The 21,524-nt window shown below is 49.7% G+C and overlaps 1 protein-coding gene, 2 long non-coding RNA genes and 1 pseudogene across 3 annotated transcripts; all 4 read right to left on the reverse strand.

Annotated features, from left to right (window-relative positions):
- Nucleotides 1-1,199: 1,199 nt before the first annotated feature.
- Nucleotides 1,200-6,331, reverse strand: LOC100272808 (uncharacterized). The gene is made up of 5 exons (NM_001352567.1): nt 6,183-6,331; nt 5,597-5,728; nt 3,490-3,690; nt 2,692-3,326; nt 1,200-2,394 (listed from the first exon to the last, which is right to left on the reverse strand). The coding sequence occupies exons 2-5, from the start codon at nt 5,635-5,637 to the stop codon at nt 1,346-1,348; spliced, it is 1,926 nt and encodes a 641-aa protein (NP_001339496.1). The 5' UTR covers nt 5,638-5,728; nt 6,183-6,331; the 3' UTR covers nt 1,200-1,345.
- Nucleotides 6,332-11,475: 5,144 nt separating this feature from the next.
- LOC109941952 (uncharacterized) lies at nt 11,476-14,288 on the reverse strand (annotated as a pseudogene).
- A 1,736-nt stretch (nt 14,289-16,024) lies between these two features.
- On the reverse strand, nt 16,025-16,510 carry LOC103636427 (uncharacterized). Its single transcript, XR_002264081.1, has 3 exons — nt 16,402-16,510; nt 16,247-16,318; nt 16,025-16,168 (listed from the first exon to the last, which is right to left on the reverse strand). It is a non-coding gene; the product is annotated as an uncharacterized lncRNA (long non-coding RNA).
- Nucleotides 16,511-16,866: 356 nt separating this feature from the next.
- LOC103636428 (uncharacterized) lies at nt 16,867-17,423 on the reverse strand. Its single transcript, XR_002264643.1, has 3 exons — nt 17,340-17,423; nt 17,145-17,268; nt 16,867-17,056 (listed from the first exon to the last, which is right to left on the reverse strand). It is a non-coding gene; the product is annotated as an uncharacterized lncRNA (long non-coding RNA).
- Between the last annotated feature and the right edge of the window lie 4,101 nt (nt 17,424-21,524).

A 21,524-nucleotide genomic window follows, 5' to 3' on the forward strand; every position in this document is an offset into this window, starting at 1 on the left:
GCGGTGGTCTCTGGCCTAAACCTAGGGCACAGAGTGAGGTGGTCGGCCCATGCCGGCATGCCGTCTTGCATGCGTATCTGACCTGACGCCAGGGAGAGATGGCGTTAGATTGCCGCGTCCCGCACTCCCGCTCGTGCTGGCCGAGGCAGTGACACCGGGGGACTGGGGCTCCCACCGGCCACCGCCGCCGCCGCCGCGTGTACGAACCCGTCCTCTCCCAGACAATATTGTAGTGCACCCCGGTACGGACCACGACGGAGTGTCTCGGACGATGGCTCACAGACACAGGCAGGGCGGCACCCAAAAAAAAAAACAAAGGAGCGAGCTCGCAACGCGACGCCGACGCCGACGCGCGTGGGAATGGCAAGAATAGTGGGTAGAGATGTGCCTTTTCCGTGTACTTACTCCGTATTGTAATATAGTACGCGTCAGATCTGGACTTCTGTCTAGGATTTTTTTTTCTAGTGGCAAACAAGGAGAAAACCTAATCCCAGTCACTTGCAACGCAAACGTCCAACTACTCTAGGCATGAGCGACAAGGGGAAGAAGGACTCATCAATCGGGAGCCTGTCCTGTACATGCCGCCGCCGCCGCCCGCCGGAGCAAGCTCGTACAGCCTATCCTATCCCTGTCCCTGTGTGCTTTTTTAGCTGTGCTGCTGTTGGAAAGAAGGACAGCAGACTCATCAGGCTGATGAGCTGCAAAGGGCTGCATCTCCAAGGAGCTGAACATGACGAGAACATGGATGCGTTTCGTTCTTTGCCACAACAGCAGCTCAACCGGACCAGACCTCCCGACGGGCGCAATGATGCTTTGCTCTGTATCAGTAAGATGCTGTGCATCCAAACGGCTCACAAGTCAAGGGTGGTTTCGTTCATCCTTCGGTACCCAGCGAGCGAGCGAGCTAAATTCCAACTTCACTACGGCATAAAAGGTGATGCCGTCATACTCGTCCCAAGATGACGCAGTGTTCGATGGTCAGCAACCCCATATTGCACCACTCCAGATTTTATCACTGAAAAATCCGTTCAACCACCACATATCAAACCAGACGTACTGCAGCACAGCAATAGCCACTGGGAATTGAGGCAACATAGCCTGACATCCTATACTGATGAATTATTGGCAAAAACAAAAGAATTGTTAACCATCGGAAACCAGCGGGAGGGAGGGAGCTGCCTGCAGCTGTGACGGCGAACGAAGACGAAGGTATATAGTCATTCGGGGAAGGAAAAGGCCTACATAGCTACCTTTACAGAGCTGTCGCTATGTATGTATGGAGCTTCAGAAGTTCTGTATCTGGTACTGGTATACTACTCTCGGCAGACAGAGCTATCTACAAGTCTCACGAGCTCGACAGGCTCGCAGCAGCAGGCGTTGTCGTTGTCGTTGCCGGCACGGCGCTGTTCCGCGTCGTCGTCGAGTTGCTCTTGCTCTTCTCGCCCCAGTGCCACAGCATGCTCTCCCAGAAGCAGAACTTCTCGAAGCAGGTCTTCAGCCTCGGGTCCGTTACGTTCCGCTTCCAATGCCCGTCCGTGAAGTTCGCCTTCTCGGCCTGCCGCCGCTCCCACTCCAGCCCGGCCTTCAGGCTCGACCTCAGAAGGCAGTAGCTCTGGAGCTTCCTGGGCATCCGGTTGTGCACCTTCCACCAGCGGGCGTGCGCGACGTCGCTCGCGAACTCCCGCAGGATCTCCACGTTCCAGTTGCAGTCGTAGTCCCGGAAGCACAGCCACGGCTTCCTCCCCAGGTAGTGGAGCACGTAGAGGACCGGCGGGTTCGCGCCGAACAGCCGGGTCTTCTTCGCCTTCACCTCCTCCTCGTCGCCCTCCCAGAAATGCTTCAGGAAGTTCATGTGCTTCGGGATCCGGTGCCACCACGTGAATATCTCGTTCAGGTACCCCTGGTCCCCGCCGTTGTACGACGTTATCTCGTCGATGTGCTCCATCAGTAGCCGGAACGTGCAGTTCGAAGGCTCGATGACCATCACTCCCGAGTTGAAGAGCGTCGCGTTGTTCCCCGTCGCCGTGATCTCCGGCAGCGCGAACAGGAAATCGATGTTCCTCAGGATGAGGAGATCCGCGTCGATGAAGATGACCTTGTCGTAATCCGTGAGCTGCCACAGCCGGAATTTGCTGTAGTTCCACTCGTTGTAGGCGTCGCGCTCGGCTTTGGGGTTCCGGATCCTCTGTATTATCCTGACCTTCCACCCCGCAGATTCCAGCCCCTTGCGGTGGTGGTCACTTATGGTGTCGTCGACGAGAATAACTAGGTCTCTTGTTGATCCTGCCTGACGAATGCTTTGAGCTGCCGTGATCGCGCCGCAAACATATTCACTTGCTGAATGCAGTATTGTAGCATATGCTTCTCTGCGTCTGTCTACTGTGTAGAGTCGTGCTGCAGAAGAATGGACGTTGTTCATGATTCTTGTGAAAAAAGAATAGCCAGTGAATAGGTATATTTTGGGTTTATTTTTCCAGAAAAGATAGGTGTTCTAATATTCAACTGTAAAATTCCTCTGCAATGTGGCATTATTTGTATCCATATGTTGTGTTGAAATGTTCGTGCATGCAATTATAGTCTACTCATATAGAGTTTTACAAATTTTGAGACATGTGCATTAGGATAGACTAGGAAAATAATGAGCATCTTCTGATAGGAAGCTATTAAAAGCTTGATACATTGTCAAATTACCTTTTGCGTTGAGTGGAACAGCAAGCTCACAGGAACCAACAGGCAGCCTGAGCTTCTCCTTCAACGCCTTCACGTCAGGTTTGTACATCCAAGCATTGCCTTCACGCTTCACTAGGTCCTTGCAAGAGAAGAGGTTCGGAATCGGGAAGCAATCAGTCACAAACAGCACATGGATTCCACTATTGCCTCTTGCTGTGGTCGCTGCTAATTTTGCTGCTGATAACTGCAAATGTAACCTTGCAACATCTCTTGACCAACCAGCCACACGAGAACAGGGGAGCTTAACAGCAATAACATCAAAATGCGTTGCTCTTGGGACACTTGGATCTGGAAGCGAAGGACAAGATGGTATCTCAGTTTCTTCCTCCTCATCTATCCATTCAGGATAGAGAGTTTGCCAGGTAATGCTTTCATTGGCATGCTCCAGCCTTATGATTGAAAAATCACTTTCTGGGAGCATGTGTGTCCAAGCGTCGAACTCAGTCCTGTTAAAATTCAGGAGTCCAACACTGAGCTTCTGTTCACCAACATTCAGATTTTGGATACTTTTATATACATCCTCCCATTGAATGCTAGCAGAAGATACATATCGGGGATCAGAACTCCTCTTATCCCATATCCACCCATTGACAAGCCTGCAAAAGCATCACGGATAGCATAAGCACCACACAAATAGACAGTGTATTGCTATATAAAAAAGCTTCACAGATCAATCATGAAAACATGACACCATGAACTAATGGGGAGGTATCAAGATCCTATACTGCATTACTGGATATTGTGCGCAGGTATACTCACCGAGAGCTTGACTGCAACTGATGTTCATACACAGATGGTGTGTATAGGATTGTTAGAAATGCAGCAGACATGATAGCGAAGAGCAAAAGTTGCATCGATCGGAACTTGCAACCAGAACTTTTCTCCAGCACAAAAACATCAAATTTTTCAACCTCTTTGAAACTTTTGCTTTTTTGGGTCCTTCTCTTAGCTGTGTCCTCACTGAAAAAAGTACAAAGAAAACAACCAATGTGTGTATTTTAACAGCAATTAGTAATCCTAGTCATCACAAAAATGATATTGAAAAACAACATATTTGATTTGTATTACAACTGTTTGTGGATATAATGTTGTCATCACAAAAAAAAAAGTAAGTGGATGTACGTTCAAACCATTTATGGTGATAGAACAGAGAATTACACCAGGGGGAAATTACAGGTGGTAAATTGCTGAAGAAATAAGTGCAATTTCGAGCACATGCGATCACAGTGTTTACCTAAACTACATGTTAGCAAATAGCAATACAGATTTTTTCAGCAGGTCCGTGCGAAAATATTTACAACTATATTGTTGAAATTATAACAGTAGACAGAGGTAACAACAAAATTATATTCATTAAGTCTTAGTTCTATAAAGGTACAACTAAAAAGTACTGGTGCTGGTGTTTAACTTTCCTAGAAGATTGCATTGATCTTATTTATTTAATACTCTAGCTCGGGAGGAGACGAATCCACTGACATGTGGTCATGTGGAGGCATCTGCGAACAGTACTTCCTTGTAATACTAAAACTAAAAGCATTCAAAGCACATCTTTTTTATAGCAAAACTTGCAGTGTCACGCATGCTCGCCTATAGAAGAAAAAAAGGCTAAAGGAAAAAATCCTCATCCAGCACTGAGAATTAAAAAGGAGCCAAAAGAAATTAGTGGCATCTGTCATTGTCGAGAGCTCTACTTTGTTAGTCACATCTTTTGGGAAAGCAGATCATACACGAAGACGCCTGGTACCAAACCCTCCATGTTCTTTGAATACCGTGAAACAAGCAACGAAAAAGACAGCACGGATGAATAATCCCAGCTACAGAGAAGGAGAAAACATTTTCTTCCCGGTCCTAGGGTAAACATCATCAAGAAAATCTGGTCCAAAATATAGACCCGACCAAGATTTATACACGCCAAGCCCGTCAATTCAACGGTCCGGCCGTCCGGGGCCAGAGGAGGCACCATACGGCAGCAGTAGCTGACCTGCTCGTCGCTGCCGAGCCGTGTCACTTTGCAGACACTGCACATGAAGGTAAATAGGTAATGCTTGCAGTGCAGGTATTTTTAATAGAGCTGCTGCCACAAGGTGCAGTCTTTGGGGGTCAAAACAGCAGCGCGAGCACATGGATGATGGATGGCCACTGACGCAGGCTGCGTGCTTTACAGCAGAAGAAACTGGCCAGCTCGAAGCAAAACTTGTTGAAATCCAAATATGGGGTCGAAAATCGACAGAGTAACTTTCGGCCAGGAGGACCGTGAAAATCCCGACGAGTGTGAGGACGGGCAGATTTACATGCTCGAAACGCATCGCCAGCGAACCACCACCAACCATGCATATCATCAGGGGGGGGGGCAAGGTTCTTGCCGGTTTGTCTGGCTGGGATGGCAAAATGGGAGGAAGAACGGACGGGCCGGTGGAAGATGTCGTGAAGGCATAACCACCACTACCAGCACCACCTAGAAAATCAGGGGAAGTTATGGAGGAGGCCAGGAGGGGCAGGGGGCATGGTGAACGGAACAGCGACCAGAAGGGAAGGGGCGGCATCTTGTACAGGGTACATGGCAGTAATACCGAAACACTCCCTGCTGCAAAGATTACATGATAATGAGAGCGGAGGATGGTCACCAGTCACCACCACCATCCCTCGCCGCACACACAGGCATCAATACCCGCTTAGATGCATGTCGATACAGCGCGCACCACATGACCGCACATGGTAAAGCAAATGGCGGTGGCGCATCTGAGACTGGAGCTGGATTAGCACGCTACCCACAGTGCGCAGCAAGCAGAACCAGCTCAAAAGCGTGAGCAGCAGGCGGGGTGTGGTAGATCGAGAAGTGAAGGGGAGGGAGGGAGGGAGGCCTTACGCTGCCCCGGCCGGCCTGTACCGGGCCTCCAAGGAACCCATGCGCTTAATCTCCAGGATCCTTCTCGGCAGAAACCCCGGCGAAGGCTCAGGCCGACCACGCTTCCGCTGCCCAGGTTGCGCCGCTTCTCATCTGCGACGGAGACAAGGGGGGATACATCAGGATCCGCTCGCTTATCATGCAGCTCATTAAAGCAAACAAACAAGAAGGTGCGTGAATGCCACGCAGGGGGGTGGGCAGACACAATAGGCGCGGAAATCTTCGTGAGCCGAAGCATGAGTCGGTTAAAAAGGAGCACCAACGCGAGGTAAAGCCGCGAACCGAAGGCAACAAACCAAGCAAGAAACAAGGGACCGAAGGAGAGAGGATGTGAATGTAAATCTGCTGCCGGCAGAGAGCGAAGGAACGCCAAATCGAGCAAATGGTGGCGCTAACCCACACACACTGCCACTAGTACGGAGGAGAAGAACCCGAGACACCCAGAACAAATCAAGGGCCTCCCAGCAAGAACGCATCGGCCGAACCAGATGAAAAGCATGCCAAGAACGGGGCAAGAACCGACGGCGTCACAAGCTGACAGGCGTACCCGGGAGGCAGCCGGCAGGAGGGCAAGCAAGCGGGCGGAGGCGGAGGCGGCGGCGAGGGCTTCAGTGGCGAGAGCAACGGGCGGCAGGCCCGGCAGCAGGAGCGGGTGGTGGGACGCAGGCGGCCGATGGGGGGGGTGAGGTGGCGGCTGAGTGGCTCCGGCTCGTCCTTCCTCCCCTTTTCTTGTGCAGAGCTCTGTGTGGGCTTGAAGAGTGGGAGTGGTCCGAGTGGAGAGCAGCAAGAGGAGATTGTATATATATGGGCGTGTTCGGCTGGCTGCAAGCCGACACTGTTGCAGCTGTTTGGATTGCTGCAGCTGCAATCCATAAATAGAAAAATACTGTAGAAGCCGCAGCCGCAGCCGGATTGCAGCCGCAGCAAGCCGCAGCGAACAAGCTAATAGCAAAGTTATGTTCTCCGCCGCAAAAGCGAAGGTCGAGCTGGTTTAAGCGAAGCGAAGCGAAGCAGATAAAAATGGGAGGGGATGCGCGCGGCTGGTTAGCGAGAGTAATCTACTCCCTCCTTCCCCCCGTTTCCTCTGCTGGGCCCACGTCACGTACGGTCGCTGCCAAATCTTTGGTTACGGTGGGGCCCGGGAGGCACGGCGCTTAGCGGAGTCGGTGACTCGGTGTGGATGGTTGGCCAAAGCAGTGGAAGCCTGACGAAAGAGTCATACTGCATCCTTAGTTTGTTATACCTGTGACGACTGACGAAAGCGGGCTTATTTGTAGTAGTAGACACGAAAGGTACATGGATTAACGCACTAGCTAGCTAAGGATGTGGCTTGTATTTTTGTAGTCACTGTTTAGTGTTACAAGCAACTCATATAGTGGGGAGCAGTGGCCTCGCAGCGTGGCCTATCTAACGCTGCGCGGAAAAGGAAAAAAAATATATGTCGGATGTGGCTACCTCGTTGCGTGGGAAAAAGAAAAAAATAAACACGCGTGTGTGAATAAATCGGCGCCAACTATATTTAGCGAGTTACTACCTGGTTGCCAGAGTAAATAAGATTGGATAGCAAGCAACTAAATTTAGCGAGTCTAATTAGCGGACTATGGAAGAAACGGTTTTATGTTCACTTCTTAAAAGATTTAATGAGTCATTTAGAGAACAATAGGAGTTTCTCTATAGACCTTCAGGTCAAAAAGAGCTACTATCTCTTTAAACACGCATTGTTCTACTAACATCGAGTAAACTTGCTCGTTATGTCTTCAAACTGTCGTCGTTGCATGTATATGCTAACCAGTCAGCCTTCTTTTCTCCTTCTCACGGTGTCTATGAGAACACCCAATAAAACGCGAGAATGGTTAAGGGGGTATTGTATTGGGACGGCTAGCCAAGAAATTACCTCGGGTGGTCGTCTGAAAACTACTGCAAGTGGTCTGTCTTGACCGACTTTGACCAATTTGACCTGTGCTAGACTGCTAGATCAGCTTGACGTGCGCAGGGAATTCAGTGTGAATGCCGGTGCCGCTGCCTTTCAGATTATTTGATCATTTTATGAGCGCTTTGGCCTACCAGTGCTCACTTGCTAGGAATCTTCCTCAATGTGCTGGGTTGGATCCACGAGCTTTTGTTGTTACAGTAACGTCAACATGATTTAGGCATGTTAGTTGCCGCTCGGCAATATATTTGCCTCTCTGTTTTCCTGTCATATTTACCCACACGGGTTGCATAGTATCTATCTATCTACTTGTAGAATCTATATTTCTGAACTTTTACAATGGGACAGCGTTTCAGACTATCTGACGGGGACCAACACGGAAGACCAAAAAAAAAACGTTTATTAATATATATATATATATATAGATGTACAATATAAAAATGTATTAGAAAATCTAAGCCAGAATTTGAATCCTAATAAGCCGTCAGCCATCTCTGGTGCAGTCCGCTGGTGGTGGTGGTACGCAGCACCACCGACGTTCCGTAACCACGTCCCTGGCAGGAAAGGATTTCCCATCGTGGTCGTGGTCGCAAGACCAAAAAATGCCAGAACGGAGAGAAAGGGAAGGCTGCTCTCCCCTGCACTAGCTGTGGAGAAGCGCCATGAATGCGGCGATGGCGCTGTCGTCTCCAATCCGCCCGTGGCCCGCGGCCCTCGGCGTTGGTCCTCGTCGTGGTCTCGCCAGAAGAACCCAATGCCCGCCAGTACTGGCTGCGTGGGGGCTCCGCTGGGGGCGAAGCATACAATTCGCGCCCCCACTGTCTGACGGTGGCTGTACTCGCGGCTACACCACCGACAGCGACGTGGGGTCGAAACGGAGAGATGGCATATATCGCGGCTGCACTGCAAAATTAACAGCGCTTCCTGTCCGGCACCGGCAGAGAGGAGCGGAGACAGTCCAGTACTCCAGCCTGTTTCTGGCTTTGGTTTTTGATTCGTCCTCCCGCCGATCCGCTGCGGCCGCTCCACGGTGAGGCGGCGTACGGCCGCGGTTTTGCTTCCTGCGGCACACGGCCGGCGCCTGGGTGAAAACGGACGTGTCGTCAGTTTTCCGCCGGATCTGGAATGACCTCGTGATAGCGGCGACTGTTAATACCAAAAGGGCGCAAGTTTGTTACGGAAAGGGAATCGGTTTCCCGTTCTGGTCGGTTCTATCCCTAGTGACGTGATGGCCTCCCCTCGTCGCGGCTCGCGCTCACGAGACAGTGTTCCAGGGGTGACGTTCGCCAACGCCAAGCCGATTCAAAACGCACCCCCGGGAAAGAAACGGCGCCGCTGCGCTTTTCACATGATGACGATGGAAGGCAAGAAGGCTTTCCCCGGCGCCACGCATGCCATGCCAACACATTGATCGGCGGCGCGGCGCATCCAGGGCATTTGGCAGTACGGCGGCGACGCCGGGCGGTCCACTGGTCCATTCAGCCGACGATAGTTTCGTCCCACGGGCTTAATCCGATGGCGACGCGCGCGGCGTGTGGAACCCTGTTAATTCGGCCATTCCACTATTATTGCTAGCGTTAAGCACCGAGTAGTGCCCTCGGAGTGGACACATTGCTTTCACCAAGATACCGTTTGATTCACATATTTGTAACGTAATGAGTAAGTAATAACATTAAATCGTGTTTGTTTTAGTCCAACCGTAATTAGATACCATACAAAAAAATTGATATCGGACTATTCAAACTTGTTACCGCCGGTAATTGATTGTAAACCATTATCATTACTTTTTACGTTATATTTCGTGAACCAAACAGCATCCAAGTGTTTCCGCACGTCTACGCCAACCCTGGGCAAAGTGTATATATTTACGCCCAGACGTACGGCCAGAGAGCACGAGTTAGGTCAGTCACAGTGCTAGCTACAATGGTTTAGTAGCAGTACTAGTGCTCGACAGCGACGCGAGTACGTATATGTTGGCCTGTGCATCATTGACAGACATCATTGCAGCAAATGCAGTATATATATAGAGCAACCAAGGAGACTAGGAGAGTGACACTGCATCATGGAGCATAGTTACCGCGAGAAACTGTAAGAGTATGAGAATGTTGATTGTATTCCATCTCAATGTACAGTGGTACATAAATAGACACCATACAGGCCTACATGTCACTAATCAAGGATTGGCTACTATAATTACACATTCTATAATTACAGCAGTCTGACACTCCCCCGCAGTCTAATCGGGAGCATCGCTAACAGTCAGGCTGGACCGGAACTCCTGGTACAATGAGGTGGGGAGACCCTTGGTGAAGATGTCGGCATACTGTGATGTCGTAGGAACATGAAGTACTCGAACATGACCGAGGGCGACCTTCTCTCGAACAAAATGGAGATCGATCTCAACATGCTTCGTCCGCTGATGCTGCACTGGATTGCTAGAGAGATATACGGCACTAACATTGTCACAATATACCAGGGTGGCACGACGAGGTAGGTGGTGAAGCTCAAGGAGTAACTGACGTAACCAGGTAGCTTCAGCGACACCGTTCGCCACAGCACGGTATTCTGCCTCGGCGCTGGATCGGGAGACCGTGTGCTGTCGCTTGGAAGACCATGACACCAGGTTGTCTCCAAGGAACACTGCATAGCCAGAGGTCGATCGACGAGTATCGGGACATCCAGCCCAGTCGGCATCCGTGTAGACAACGAGCTCCGTAGGGGAAGACCGATGCATAGTCAGTCCAAGTGACATAGTACCCTGTAGGTATCGCAAGATGCGCTTGAGAGCTGCGAGGTGTGGCTCCCGAGGATCATGCATATAGAGACAGATCTGCTGAACAACGAAGGCAATGTCTGGACGGGTGAAAGTCAAATACTATAGAGCGCCTGCCAGGCTGCGGTACTGTGTAGCGTCACCAACAGGAGGTCCTTCTGCAGATAATTTGGAGTGAAGATCCACAGGCGTGCTGCATGGCTTGCACGCACTCATCCCGGCGCGCTCCAAAATATCCTGAGTGTACTGCCGTTGGGAGAGAAACAGACCATCGGCAGAGCGTGTCACAGAGATACCCAAAAAATGGTGAAGCTGACCCAAGTCCGTCATAGCAAACTCACGCTGAAGAGCCCCAATAACTGTGTGAAGGAACCCGGCAGAGGAGGCAGTGAGAACGATGTCATCCACATAGAGCAACAAATAGGCGGTGTCTGACCCTCGGCAATAAATAAATAATGAACTGTCCGACTTGGTTTCAACAAATCCAATGGAAGAGAGATATGAAGCGAACCGGTGATGCCAAACACGAGGAGCCTGCTTCAGTCCATACAGAGACTTGTTGAGCCGACAAACCAGGTCCGGACGGGAGGAATATGCAAAACCAAAGGGCTGCACGCAATACACTGTCTCTGTGAGAGTGCCATGTAAGAATGCATTCTTCACATCTAACTGATGGATGGGCCAATTCTGAGAGAGAGCCAGAGAGAGAATAACCCGAACTATCGCTGGCTTGACGACTGGACTGAAAGTCTCATCATAATCTAGACCAGGGCGTTGGGTAAAGCCTCAAGGACCCAGCGTGCCTTGTAGCGATCAAGAGACCCATCTGCATTCAGTTTGTGCCGAAAAATCCATTTTCCAGTAACAAGATTGACTCCGGGAGGGCGTGGCACCAGGCTCCAAGTGTCATTGGCGATCAGTGCATCAAACTCAGCTTGCATAGCAGAGCGCCAATTGGGATCTGACAGGGCATCACGAACGGAGCGGGGCAAAGGCGACATGGGCACAGCGTGGAGGTTGAGGCGATCCACGGGTTGTGCTATGCCGGCCTTGCCGCGGGTGCGCATGGAGTGCGCATTGTCGACGGGGGTGATGGAGATCGGCCTGGTGACGATCGTGCGTCCGGTGGCCGCGGCGCTACTGGCAACTGTCTGTGAACGAGACACAGGGGCAGCAGCGCCGACCGGGGACGTGGTCGGCGAGGAGGTGCTGCTGGCTGCAGCGCCGGTGGTCGTCGTGGCAGAAGGGGAGCTGGGCGCCCCTGGCCCAGCACGCGATGCTGGAGACCGTAGCCCGACGCTAAATGGCGCAGGAGGTGGCGTGGGTGGCCCAGTTGCCCCACGACCATCGAGAGGAGCACCTGCATGCACAAATCTTGCTCCAGGAATAGGAGCGGTGAGGTCACTGTCGTCAAGAAGGAAGTCCAAAGCTGAGGATGCCATTGGTGAGGTTGACATGTCGGCGAAAGGAAAAAAAGATTCATCAAAAACGACATGTCTGGAGGTGATGATGCGATTCGACTCTAGCTCGAGGCACCGATAGCCTTTGTGTTCTGAGGAGTAGCCGAGAAAGACACATAGGGATGAACGGGGTGCAAGTTTGTGGGGTGCTGTGGAAGACATGTTGGGGTAACAGGCACAGCCAAAGACCTTGAGGTGCTCATAGGATGGCTGGGTCGAATATAAATGATAGTGAGGAGTGGAGGAGGCGAGGGTTTTGGTAGGGAGCCGGTTGACGAGGTATGTGGCGGTGTGAAGTGCCTCAACCCAGTAAACCGGAGGGAGACTCGCCTGAAATAAGAGAGAGCGCAAAATATTGTTAAGAGTGCGAATGGAACGTTCGGCTTTGCCATTTTGCTGGGATGTGTAGTGGCACGACATACGAAGGGTAACGCCGTGGGAGAGAAAGAACGTGCGGGCCAGGGAATTGTCAAACTCTCGGCCGTTGTCGCAATGGACGCTCTTGATGGTGGTGCCAAATTGTGTGCGAGCATAAGCAAAAAAATTGGCAAGTGTGGAAAACGTGTCGGATTTTAGGCGAAGCGGAAAAGTCCAAATGTAGTGTGAGCAATCATCTAAAATAACAAGATAATATTTGTAGCCTGACACACTAACAATAGGAGATGTCCAGAGATCACAGTGTATCAAATCAAAATTATTTGTAGCTCTAGAACTGGATAAACCGAAAGGAAGTCGAGTGTGATGTCCGAGCTAGCAAGCATGACACAAAGGATGAAGATCATCTTTATTGCAGGAGATGACACTGGAGCTAATAAGTTTGGACAAAGCTTCACGCCCAAGATGACCGAGACGACGATGCCAAATCGAAGTGGGGGCAGCGAGGAGTGCGGAGGTGCTGGTGGCTGGTGGATAGAACGGGTAGAGGTCGCCAGAGCTATTGCACCTGGCGATCACGTTCCTGGTGTGTAGATCCTTCACAGAAAGGCCAAAGGGATCAAATTCAATGGAACAGTTATTGTCGGTGGTAAATCGACGAATGGAAATCAGATTTTTGATTATATTTGGGGAGACCAAAACATCATTAAGAACAAGATTACGATGCGGAAAGGAAAAAATGTGTGATCCAGTGGCCGTGACAGGAAGAAGTGCACCATTACCCACAATGATAGATGAAGGTGTAAGAGATGATGGTGATAAAATGTTGGAGAGTTTACCAGCGTCTGCAGTCATATGAGAGCCAGCACCGGAGTCAGCATACCATTCGGATGGTGCGGGCGGGGTGAGCGTCATGGTGTTGAATGACTGCACGAGGGAGTCCTGGTTCCATGCGCCTCCATGAGTGGGGTTCCAGGGCGCCTGTGCAGCTGCCTGATAGGGCGCCGGCGGCCCCTGGAATGTCGACAGTGAGTGCACAGCTCCCCCGTAGACATACGGTGGGGGCGCAGTGTAGCCGGTGCCGTAGACGCCGCCGTCGGGAACGTTGCCGAAAGACCCGCCGTACTGTGGAAAGACGGTGAAGGCCGGCTGAGGCGGAGGGCGACCATATGGCCACATCTGCAGCGAGCCCGCCCAAGGCTGTGCGAAGGACGGGTGCATGCCCGGCGGTGCACTGCCCTGTCCGGCAGAGGGCGTACCCCTTCCAGGGGGCTGTTGGCCACCACCACGCCCGCCGCGGCCACGGCGACGGCCATTGGTGCGCTGGCCACCAGTGGGCACACCGTGGGAGTGCTGCTGCGTAGCTGACGGGTTCCCCTGGCGCGGTGTGGAGGAGGGACCAGACGGGGCCTGCTGCTGATGCACGACGAGGGCCGTGGGCGGTGAGGGCGGGCGAGCGTCAATCTCCATCTCCTCCAGTAAGAGATGCGTTCGGGCCTCAGTGAACGTCGGGAACGGACGGTGCATCTTGAGAATTGACACCATGTGGCGGAACTTTCCGCTCAACCCACGAAGGAGGGTGAGCACCATCTGGCGATCACCGATGGGGTCGCCGAACTCGGCGAGAGACGCGGCCATGGTTTCCAGACGACGGCAGAACTCGGTAATCGTCAGGGAGTCTTGGCGGAGGTTGCGGAACTGCGTCTCGAGCAACAGGGCGCGAGACTCCTTTTGTCCGAGGAACTCGTCCTCGAGATAGCACCATGCCTCACGTGCGGGGCGTTGACGGATCAGGAGCGACTGCTGCAGGTCGACGGAGACGGTGCCGTAGATCCACGTCAAGACGACGCAGTCCGCCTGGAGCCACGCGGGGCGCTCGTGGAACAGCTCATCGTCGAGCACGTGGCGAGTCAGCGCGTACTTGCCGAGGACAGTGAGGAATATCCCGCGCCACTTGGTGTAGGTGTTCGTGGCCTTGTCGAGGATGATGGGGATGAGCGCCTTCACATTGACGACGGCGGTGGCCTGCGCCCAGACGGCTTCGTGGGCGGCCTCGTACTTGGCGAGGCGACGGTCCTCGGCAGCCTTGGCTGCTGCGGCAGCGGCCTCGTCCATGGCGGGGGCGAGCAGGGGGACGAGAGACCCGGCGGCGCGCGAGGAAGTTGGGGCGAGCAGCAGAGGAGGCCCGGCGGCGCGCGTGGATCCGGGCGCGCGTGGATCCGGGAAGACCGCGCGGGCCGCGAGGTCCACGGGCGGGGAGACCGCGCGTGCGTCGTGCTCCTCGGACGCGCCGCGACGGAGGGGAGCGGCCGTACGTGAGCGCCGCGCGGCGGTGTCGCAGGGCGGGGAAGGCCGGGAAGACCGCGCGGGCCGCGAGGTCCACGGGCGGGGAGACCGCGCGAGCGTCGTGCTCCTCGGACGCGTCGCGACGGCGGGGAGCGCGCTGACGAAGGTCGCAGGCGTCGAGGGAGAAATCAGCGTATAAGAGATGTTCTTTCCGGCAGGGCGAGTGAATCGGCGGAGCGGCGAGCGCGGATCAGGCGCGGCGATCGGCTCGGCGGCGCTTCAGGCGAGTGAATCGGCGGAGCGGCGAGCGTGGACCGGCGGCGCACGAGGGATGCGGAAGCGGATCGTAATCCTTTGATACCATGTAAGAGTATGAGAATGTTGATTGTATTCCATCTCAATGTACAGTGGTACATAAATAGACACCATACAGGCCTACATGTCACTAATCAAGGATTGACTACTATAATTACACATTCTATAATTACAGCAGTCTGACAGAAACATTTCGTATCGTCGTACTACGCGCGATGGCTGACGCTGTGGTGTACTCCCACAGGTTCTCCGTTCTTTGTTTGCCTGGCTGGCGATGCTCGATCGGTGCACTAGTTTTTAGGATCACACGCATCCCCATGGGCTATTGAATTCTTCTAGATTTGTGCTCGTGCTGCACACCAACCACCGTGCCTCCTACGACACCCCGGGAGGGGTAGCCGGTAGGGCTAGCATTTCCCTTCGTTTTTCTTCTTCCCTGCCCCACATGCGATGCGACTATGGCAGCGAAGAACCCTGTTCTTCTTCCCGCCACTGGCAGATGGCTGGTCCTCCTGGGGCCTGGGGGTGGGCCGGGGGGGCTCGTTCTTGGCATTTCACAGGTTGCCCACTCCCGTTTCTTTAAGTAGACCTCATATTTTCTATCTCTAGCAGCCTTACTCATCTTCCATTTCAAGCTCCAACTCTGTGAACAGTGCATTGCAAAATAGGCCAAATATTTTCCCCTTAAACACTTTCGCAACTTGCTATCACAAATCAAAAGGGGAAATGCAGAGAACTGTCATCAATCCTCTTTGTCTGTATAGTGAAAGTTCAGATTTTTATATGTTTAGAGTAAGTCACTGGGTCAAACATTCAAACAAAAAGTTCAGATATTGGTTTTGATTTATGGGATACAATCTGGTCTGTAGTGTTCAACTGGAATATAAGATATCGCTGCATAGGTAAAAGGTTTGTACGAGTGAAAAATGTATTTATTTTTAAGTTCATTTAGTATTATTTTGGCTGGCTGAATATGATATTTCTGTTGTATTTTTACTATACTATTGATAATCTGAACTTTTACACGACAGACCAGCAGCTACTGTCATGGCTCAGCATGAAGCTGTGGCTACCTAGAAGACTGCAAATACAACACAGATAGATTGTATAAATAATAACTCACAATTTCGAAGCCAACTCATGCATACAATTAGAACTTCTCATAAAACTTAAGCAAGGACATGCTCATTCTTTATTGCTGTTTTTGATAACATAAATTGTGAAATACAAATAATTGTGACCATCTTTAGTTGACACATAACTTCAAATCCTATAATGTAACAAGCTATCACACTACACATCCGGTACCACTGTTGCCAGATAAGCCCGTCTCCTCTCTAGATAATTGTTGATTAAAGCACTCCTCGGATTTTGGATCATGGAGCGCCGAATTGCTGCAACGCACGGGTAAATGATATGTAATAACATGATTACTTAATTATAATTTCTAAATTATTGCAAGAAACACTAACTCTGCAACCGTTGTGTGGTGTGATGATCTGGATCGAATTCAACAGTGCTATGGTCCGAGGTTTGCAAGCATCCTATTGTTATGTAGTAGACTTAGTTACTAAAGAAGTTCATTGACATTACTCCAACAAAGAAGTTTAAGTATAATAGAATTTACTGTGTAGCTTGTTACGGCGCAGCATAGTTCCGATAATTATGCTCTTGTTTTCTCTAGCTAACACCCACCGTAGAGCATTTCTTTGCAACAGTTCAGGCCAAATACCCACGACGATTATATCCCACCTATAAATAAAGCTTGTATTGTTTGAATAAAATATAACACGTCTGCAGTTTAAAAAAGATTGTAGTTAAAATTAATGACCTGGAATCCATTAGTATGGCCTCTCTGTACGGCCTTCCACCGATGTGCTCTAACGGCGCCAAATGAATGACAATTTCTATTACATCTGAGACATTCATATATGAGGGATTAAATTTCGAGTATATTTTTTATGGTTTAGTGCGGTATAAGTATACTCCATATAGAAAGGCTGGCACATACCTATAAACCTCTTATGAGGTTGTTGGAGGACCTCATGAAATGGCATAAGATGTTTTGGATACGGCAGGAACTGAATTGGCAAGTGGAATGGTTCCACAACAGTCCGAGTTGCCAAGGTCAATTCTAGCCTATGTCCAAAATTCCGAAATAGATACGGCCCCCAGCTTACATAGAACGCCACTCCATATAATGTATATGTAGATCCTTGTTGGAGTAAGGTGTCAAATCTTTGGACATTATCGCGGTATGAAATTGCTTCTATTTTTGACCCCTAGTCATTTCAGAATGCACGTCGTATGAGTAAGAGGAATACGTTGACGTCATTTATTTTTGTTTTAATGTTTGACCCAGTGACTTACAGTGATGTCTTGTAGAATAAAATGTTGGCTGTCATGACGTCTAGGGAACTTAACAACGATTCTGGCTACGATACTCTTAAATTTTGGTAAGTCATCGCTCTCAACGTCATCAAATAACACGAAACTACATTAAAAGTGAGTTTAGATTCTTTTGTCCACGCATATATATATGCGACAAGTGAAATGTGTACTTACGGAAACTTTGTAGGGACGTGATGTAGGGCTGCAACCGACCTATGTTGGTTAAGTGTAGATGGTGCCATTGATCTTATAGTATTGATCATAGTTAAAAATATGTTTGAAATAAATCAAAACATAAAAAAAGCCATGTAAATCTCCACATTTGAAGGAAGTATGAAACAAAGTAGGAAAATAAACCAAAAAAACATAGATTTGAGGTTTATAACATGAAATAAGCTTTCTTAATCATGAAATAAATCAAAAACATGTATAGTGAATGTTTCATCTACCAAGTATATATAGCTTTCTTTTGCAGGAAGTATGAAACAAAAATAAAAATATACCGAAAAACAAAGCATAGAATAAAAATTTGAGGAAAACTTGTGTACCGTGATTAATACACGGGGTAGGAGAAGAAGTTGTAGATGAGGCTGCGCTCGCCGCTGATTTCCAAGACCTTCGGAATCTCCTCGGGCATATACCAGCTGAATTTAAGCAGATTTCGAACATTCAAACTTCACAAAAACATTGAACTTAAGCAGCAGGAGAGCAGTAAAAAAGAGCTTCCACATCATACAAGACTAAACATCTTGTAGTCATAAAACAAAACATCTTATGCCATTTCATGAGGTCCCCCAACAACCTCACAAGTTCAGTTTTAGCGCAAGTAAGGAGCTGGAGCAGATAGGTAAGAGTCCATCACCGAGAATTGATGAAGAATTGTGAATATGGAGACATGCTACAATACACTACCCCAATCACCCCATATCTCCAACCAACCAGATAAAGAGTTCTAATCAGGCTTGAAATAAGATGAAAAACAGTACAATTCTAAATCCAAACCCGCAAAAAGGAATCATTTTCTCGATTTCTGTAACAATAGCATGGCAAGACATGGATTCATCCATCGAGCAGAACAAAACATGAACTGAAGATAAAGAGGTTTGCTATGGATTTTGGCATACAGTCTAAATTAACATCTGAAAACTGTAGAACAGAAACTGCAGGAGCATGGTCACTGGCATATGGTAAAACTGTCCAGCGTTGCAGTGCCTAAACCAAATACCAGAACAAAACATGAACTGAAGATATGGCCGTAAAGAGAGAACGATAATCTAAATGCAGAATGGGAACCATGAAATCCCAAAAATCTAGAGCTCGATTCCCCTAAATTATACGCAAAAGAACAACCATTTTCCCTGCAGCTGCCAAGAATCGCTGCCAATATCATGACACCCAAGATGCAGTCAGTATTGGCCAAAATCATAGATCAAGCAACGAAAAAAGTATGAACAAACAAAAAAACATGCCAGTGTCAACATTATTATGAACAAAACCCACAAAAAACATGTCAGTGTCAACATTATTATGAACAAAACCTCTTGGCACTACTAATTTCAAGAACTCAATTCAATACCGAAGATATTTCATTACGATATATATATATAATATATATATATATATATATATATATATGGTTTAGCAATTTAGTACAACATAGAACAAAACAATGTGCAAGTGGGTAGACCTGATGAGCACAATGTAAAGCTTCTTCTCCTTATTGTCGTCAGACCAGACGGTAAGGTCAGAGAAGTTCCTCTGGAACTTCTTCTTGGTCGTCTCAACCGGCGCAAGCTCGCCGATGGTGTCTCCCTTCTCGCCTTCTGACAGATCCTCGGCCAGGTCCTCCGTCGCCTCACGACGCACCTGCTCCTGTTCCTTCCTTCTTGCCGAGATTCTCTGGATGCCCTCCAGCTCCAGCTGCTCATAACACAATTCAGAAGCATCAGCAGAGGGCGAGAATCTGAGCGCGAATATGCGGAATTCTCTGTTGCCATGGACAAAACCGTAAATCCAGGTTGTGACCAGTTTATTTCAATTCAAAAAAAGGCGAGGAGAAAGCAAACTAAATCCGCGAGTATACCGTATCCGTCCTGACAGGTAGTACGTGCTAGAACGACTGAATGAGTTACCTTTATATGAACAACAGTGAAACACTGCAATCAACAAGCTAGTAAGCTTCTTTTTAGATGTGACATCCAGTTAAGCGTGCGGTTCTGAATTCAGAAAGCACCACAACCAACCATGCATGCCTGATCTACCGTCCCTTCATCATCGGGCATAAACATTAATGCAAGAACGGCCTACCTCTGAGAAATGCAAGAACGGCCTACCTCTGAGAAATGCAAGAACGGCTGTGAATCGGTGGATCTGAGGAGAGTGGGGATGGGTTGGAGGGATCACCTGTGTCCATCCTTTTAATAGCAGGCGCGGAAGGGAGCGCGGTGAATCCTGTCGCCGAGTATGGAATGGGGCGAGCTTGGAGGGGGGCGGGCTCGAGGACGGGGTTGGTGGGCGGCGGGATTGGCGGGGGCGCGGAGGTAGCGGCTCTCCCGGCGTTTCCCCCCGAGCGGCCTTCCTTCCTCTCCCTCGCGAGCAAGCGGATCTGGCCGGCGGCTATCCCGCCGTCTCCCTCGCGCGGCATAACTGTGGCGGATCTCGCGCGGAGCTGGCGGGTTTGGTAGGCGGCGAGCTTGGTGGTGGGCGGGATTGATGGGGGCGTGGAGGTGCGGCTTTCCCAGCGTCTCCCCCGCGCGGCCTTCATCGCGCGGGGGAGGCGGGTATCCCGCCGGGGAAGGAAGGGCACCATCGGTGGTGTCGCGCGGGGTAGGCGGCGGCGGGCATCACGGGCGTTGTCGCGTGGGGTTTGGTAGGCTGCTGACGTCACGGGCGGGGGCACGAGAGGCTGTGGACGCCCTCGTTACGTTCTTAATAGGAGTAGAGATTTGCTACAAAATCAATCAATCGGCGTACAAGAGATGTTCTTTCCGGCCGGGCTCCATCCACACATACAAAATACATGGACCGGTTATATATTTTTTATTAATTAAGCATATACACACGAATGGAAGAAAGTGGTAGACTATTCAGATTATTGTAAACATATTATAATTTCAAGCTTTTTCGTGCCATGCTGATGCTGGATGATGTATATCATATCATAGGTCCCTAATAAAATTGATCGAAGAAAATTAAATGTTGCTTTAGTTTTTTTTAGGATTATCGGTGCCCCAACTGCCACCAAAACTGAACTAATAAGTTCAACCACAGTTTAATGGTCCGTACGTCGGTCGTCTTTCTTCGGTTCGGCGGCATGGCGTAGGGATTACTGTCAGCCTTGCCTTGTGAAAGCAAGAGATCGACCGCCGGACCAAAAAATGGCTCTCAAATACGACATTATTTTTCCCCTCTGACGAGCGAGATCGTCATGCCAAACTGAAGCAAGCAGCAGCCACCTCTGGAACACTTCACCAGACGGTACGTTCATAGCTAATAAACCTCTGTGTGACGCACGGTGGCTTTTCCCCCCCACTGATATGTATATAGACGGACGGACGGACGTCGTGTGGTGCTGAGTCGTTGTGTACGAATTGGCAAAAAAAAAATCCACTCCGTTTTGGCTCAGGCTTCGCCGTTCCATGGACATGCAGCAGGCACTAGCGATGCCCAAGCCTTAATTGGGCGTGTTTGGTTCGGCTTTTTTCTGGCCAGCTTTTCTGAAAAGCTGGCTGTGGGGAAAAGCTGGCTGTTGGGAAAAGCTGGTGGTTAGAATTTAGGTGTTTGGTTCGGCAGCTGTGCAGAAAAGCTGTTCGTCAGAATCTACGTGTTTGGATACAGATTCTGAAATTGCAGATTCTCTTAGAAAAAAACGAAAAAATGAAACCCATAACGCAGATAAAGGTAATAACAAAGTAATTAGTGGAGTTGATTACATCATAAGTACCGTTACAACTGCACTAAGTTAACTACGACACTAATGCATTTGCAATTGCATCTCGAAAATCACTCATGTCTAACTCATCAGATGTGCTAGTACTACTCTCACCTGCAGGTACAACATGACTAAGGCTATTAGGTCCTAAGTCATCAAAATCTCTATCGTGTAGAGCACTATCTCTAATGAAGTTATGCAGTGTCATACATGCAATAATTATCTTCGATTGTTTGTCAAGCGAAAATGAAGGGAGACTTAATAGAATTCTCCACTTCATTTTTAGCACCCCAAATGATCGCTCAATAACATTTCGCAGCGATGAGTGCGCATAGTTGAAAACTTCTTTACTCCCAATAGGTTGCCTCGCATTTTGCCATTCCGTTACGTGGTACTTCTGACCCTTATAAGGTGCAAGGTACCCCTTT

Source organism: Zea mays, chromosome 8, assembly GCF_902167145.1.
Source record: "Zea mays cultivar B73 chromosome 8, Zm-B73-REFERENCE-NAM-5.0, whole genome shotgun sequence".
NCBI classification, from domain to species: Eukaryota; Viridiplantae; Streptophyta; class Magnoliopsida; order Poales; family Poaceae; genus Zea; species Zea mays.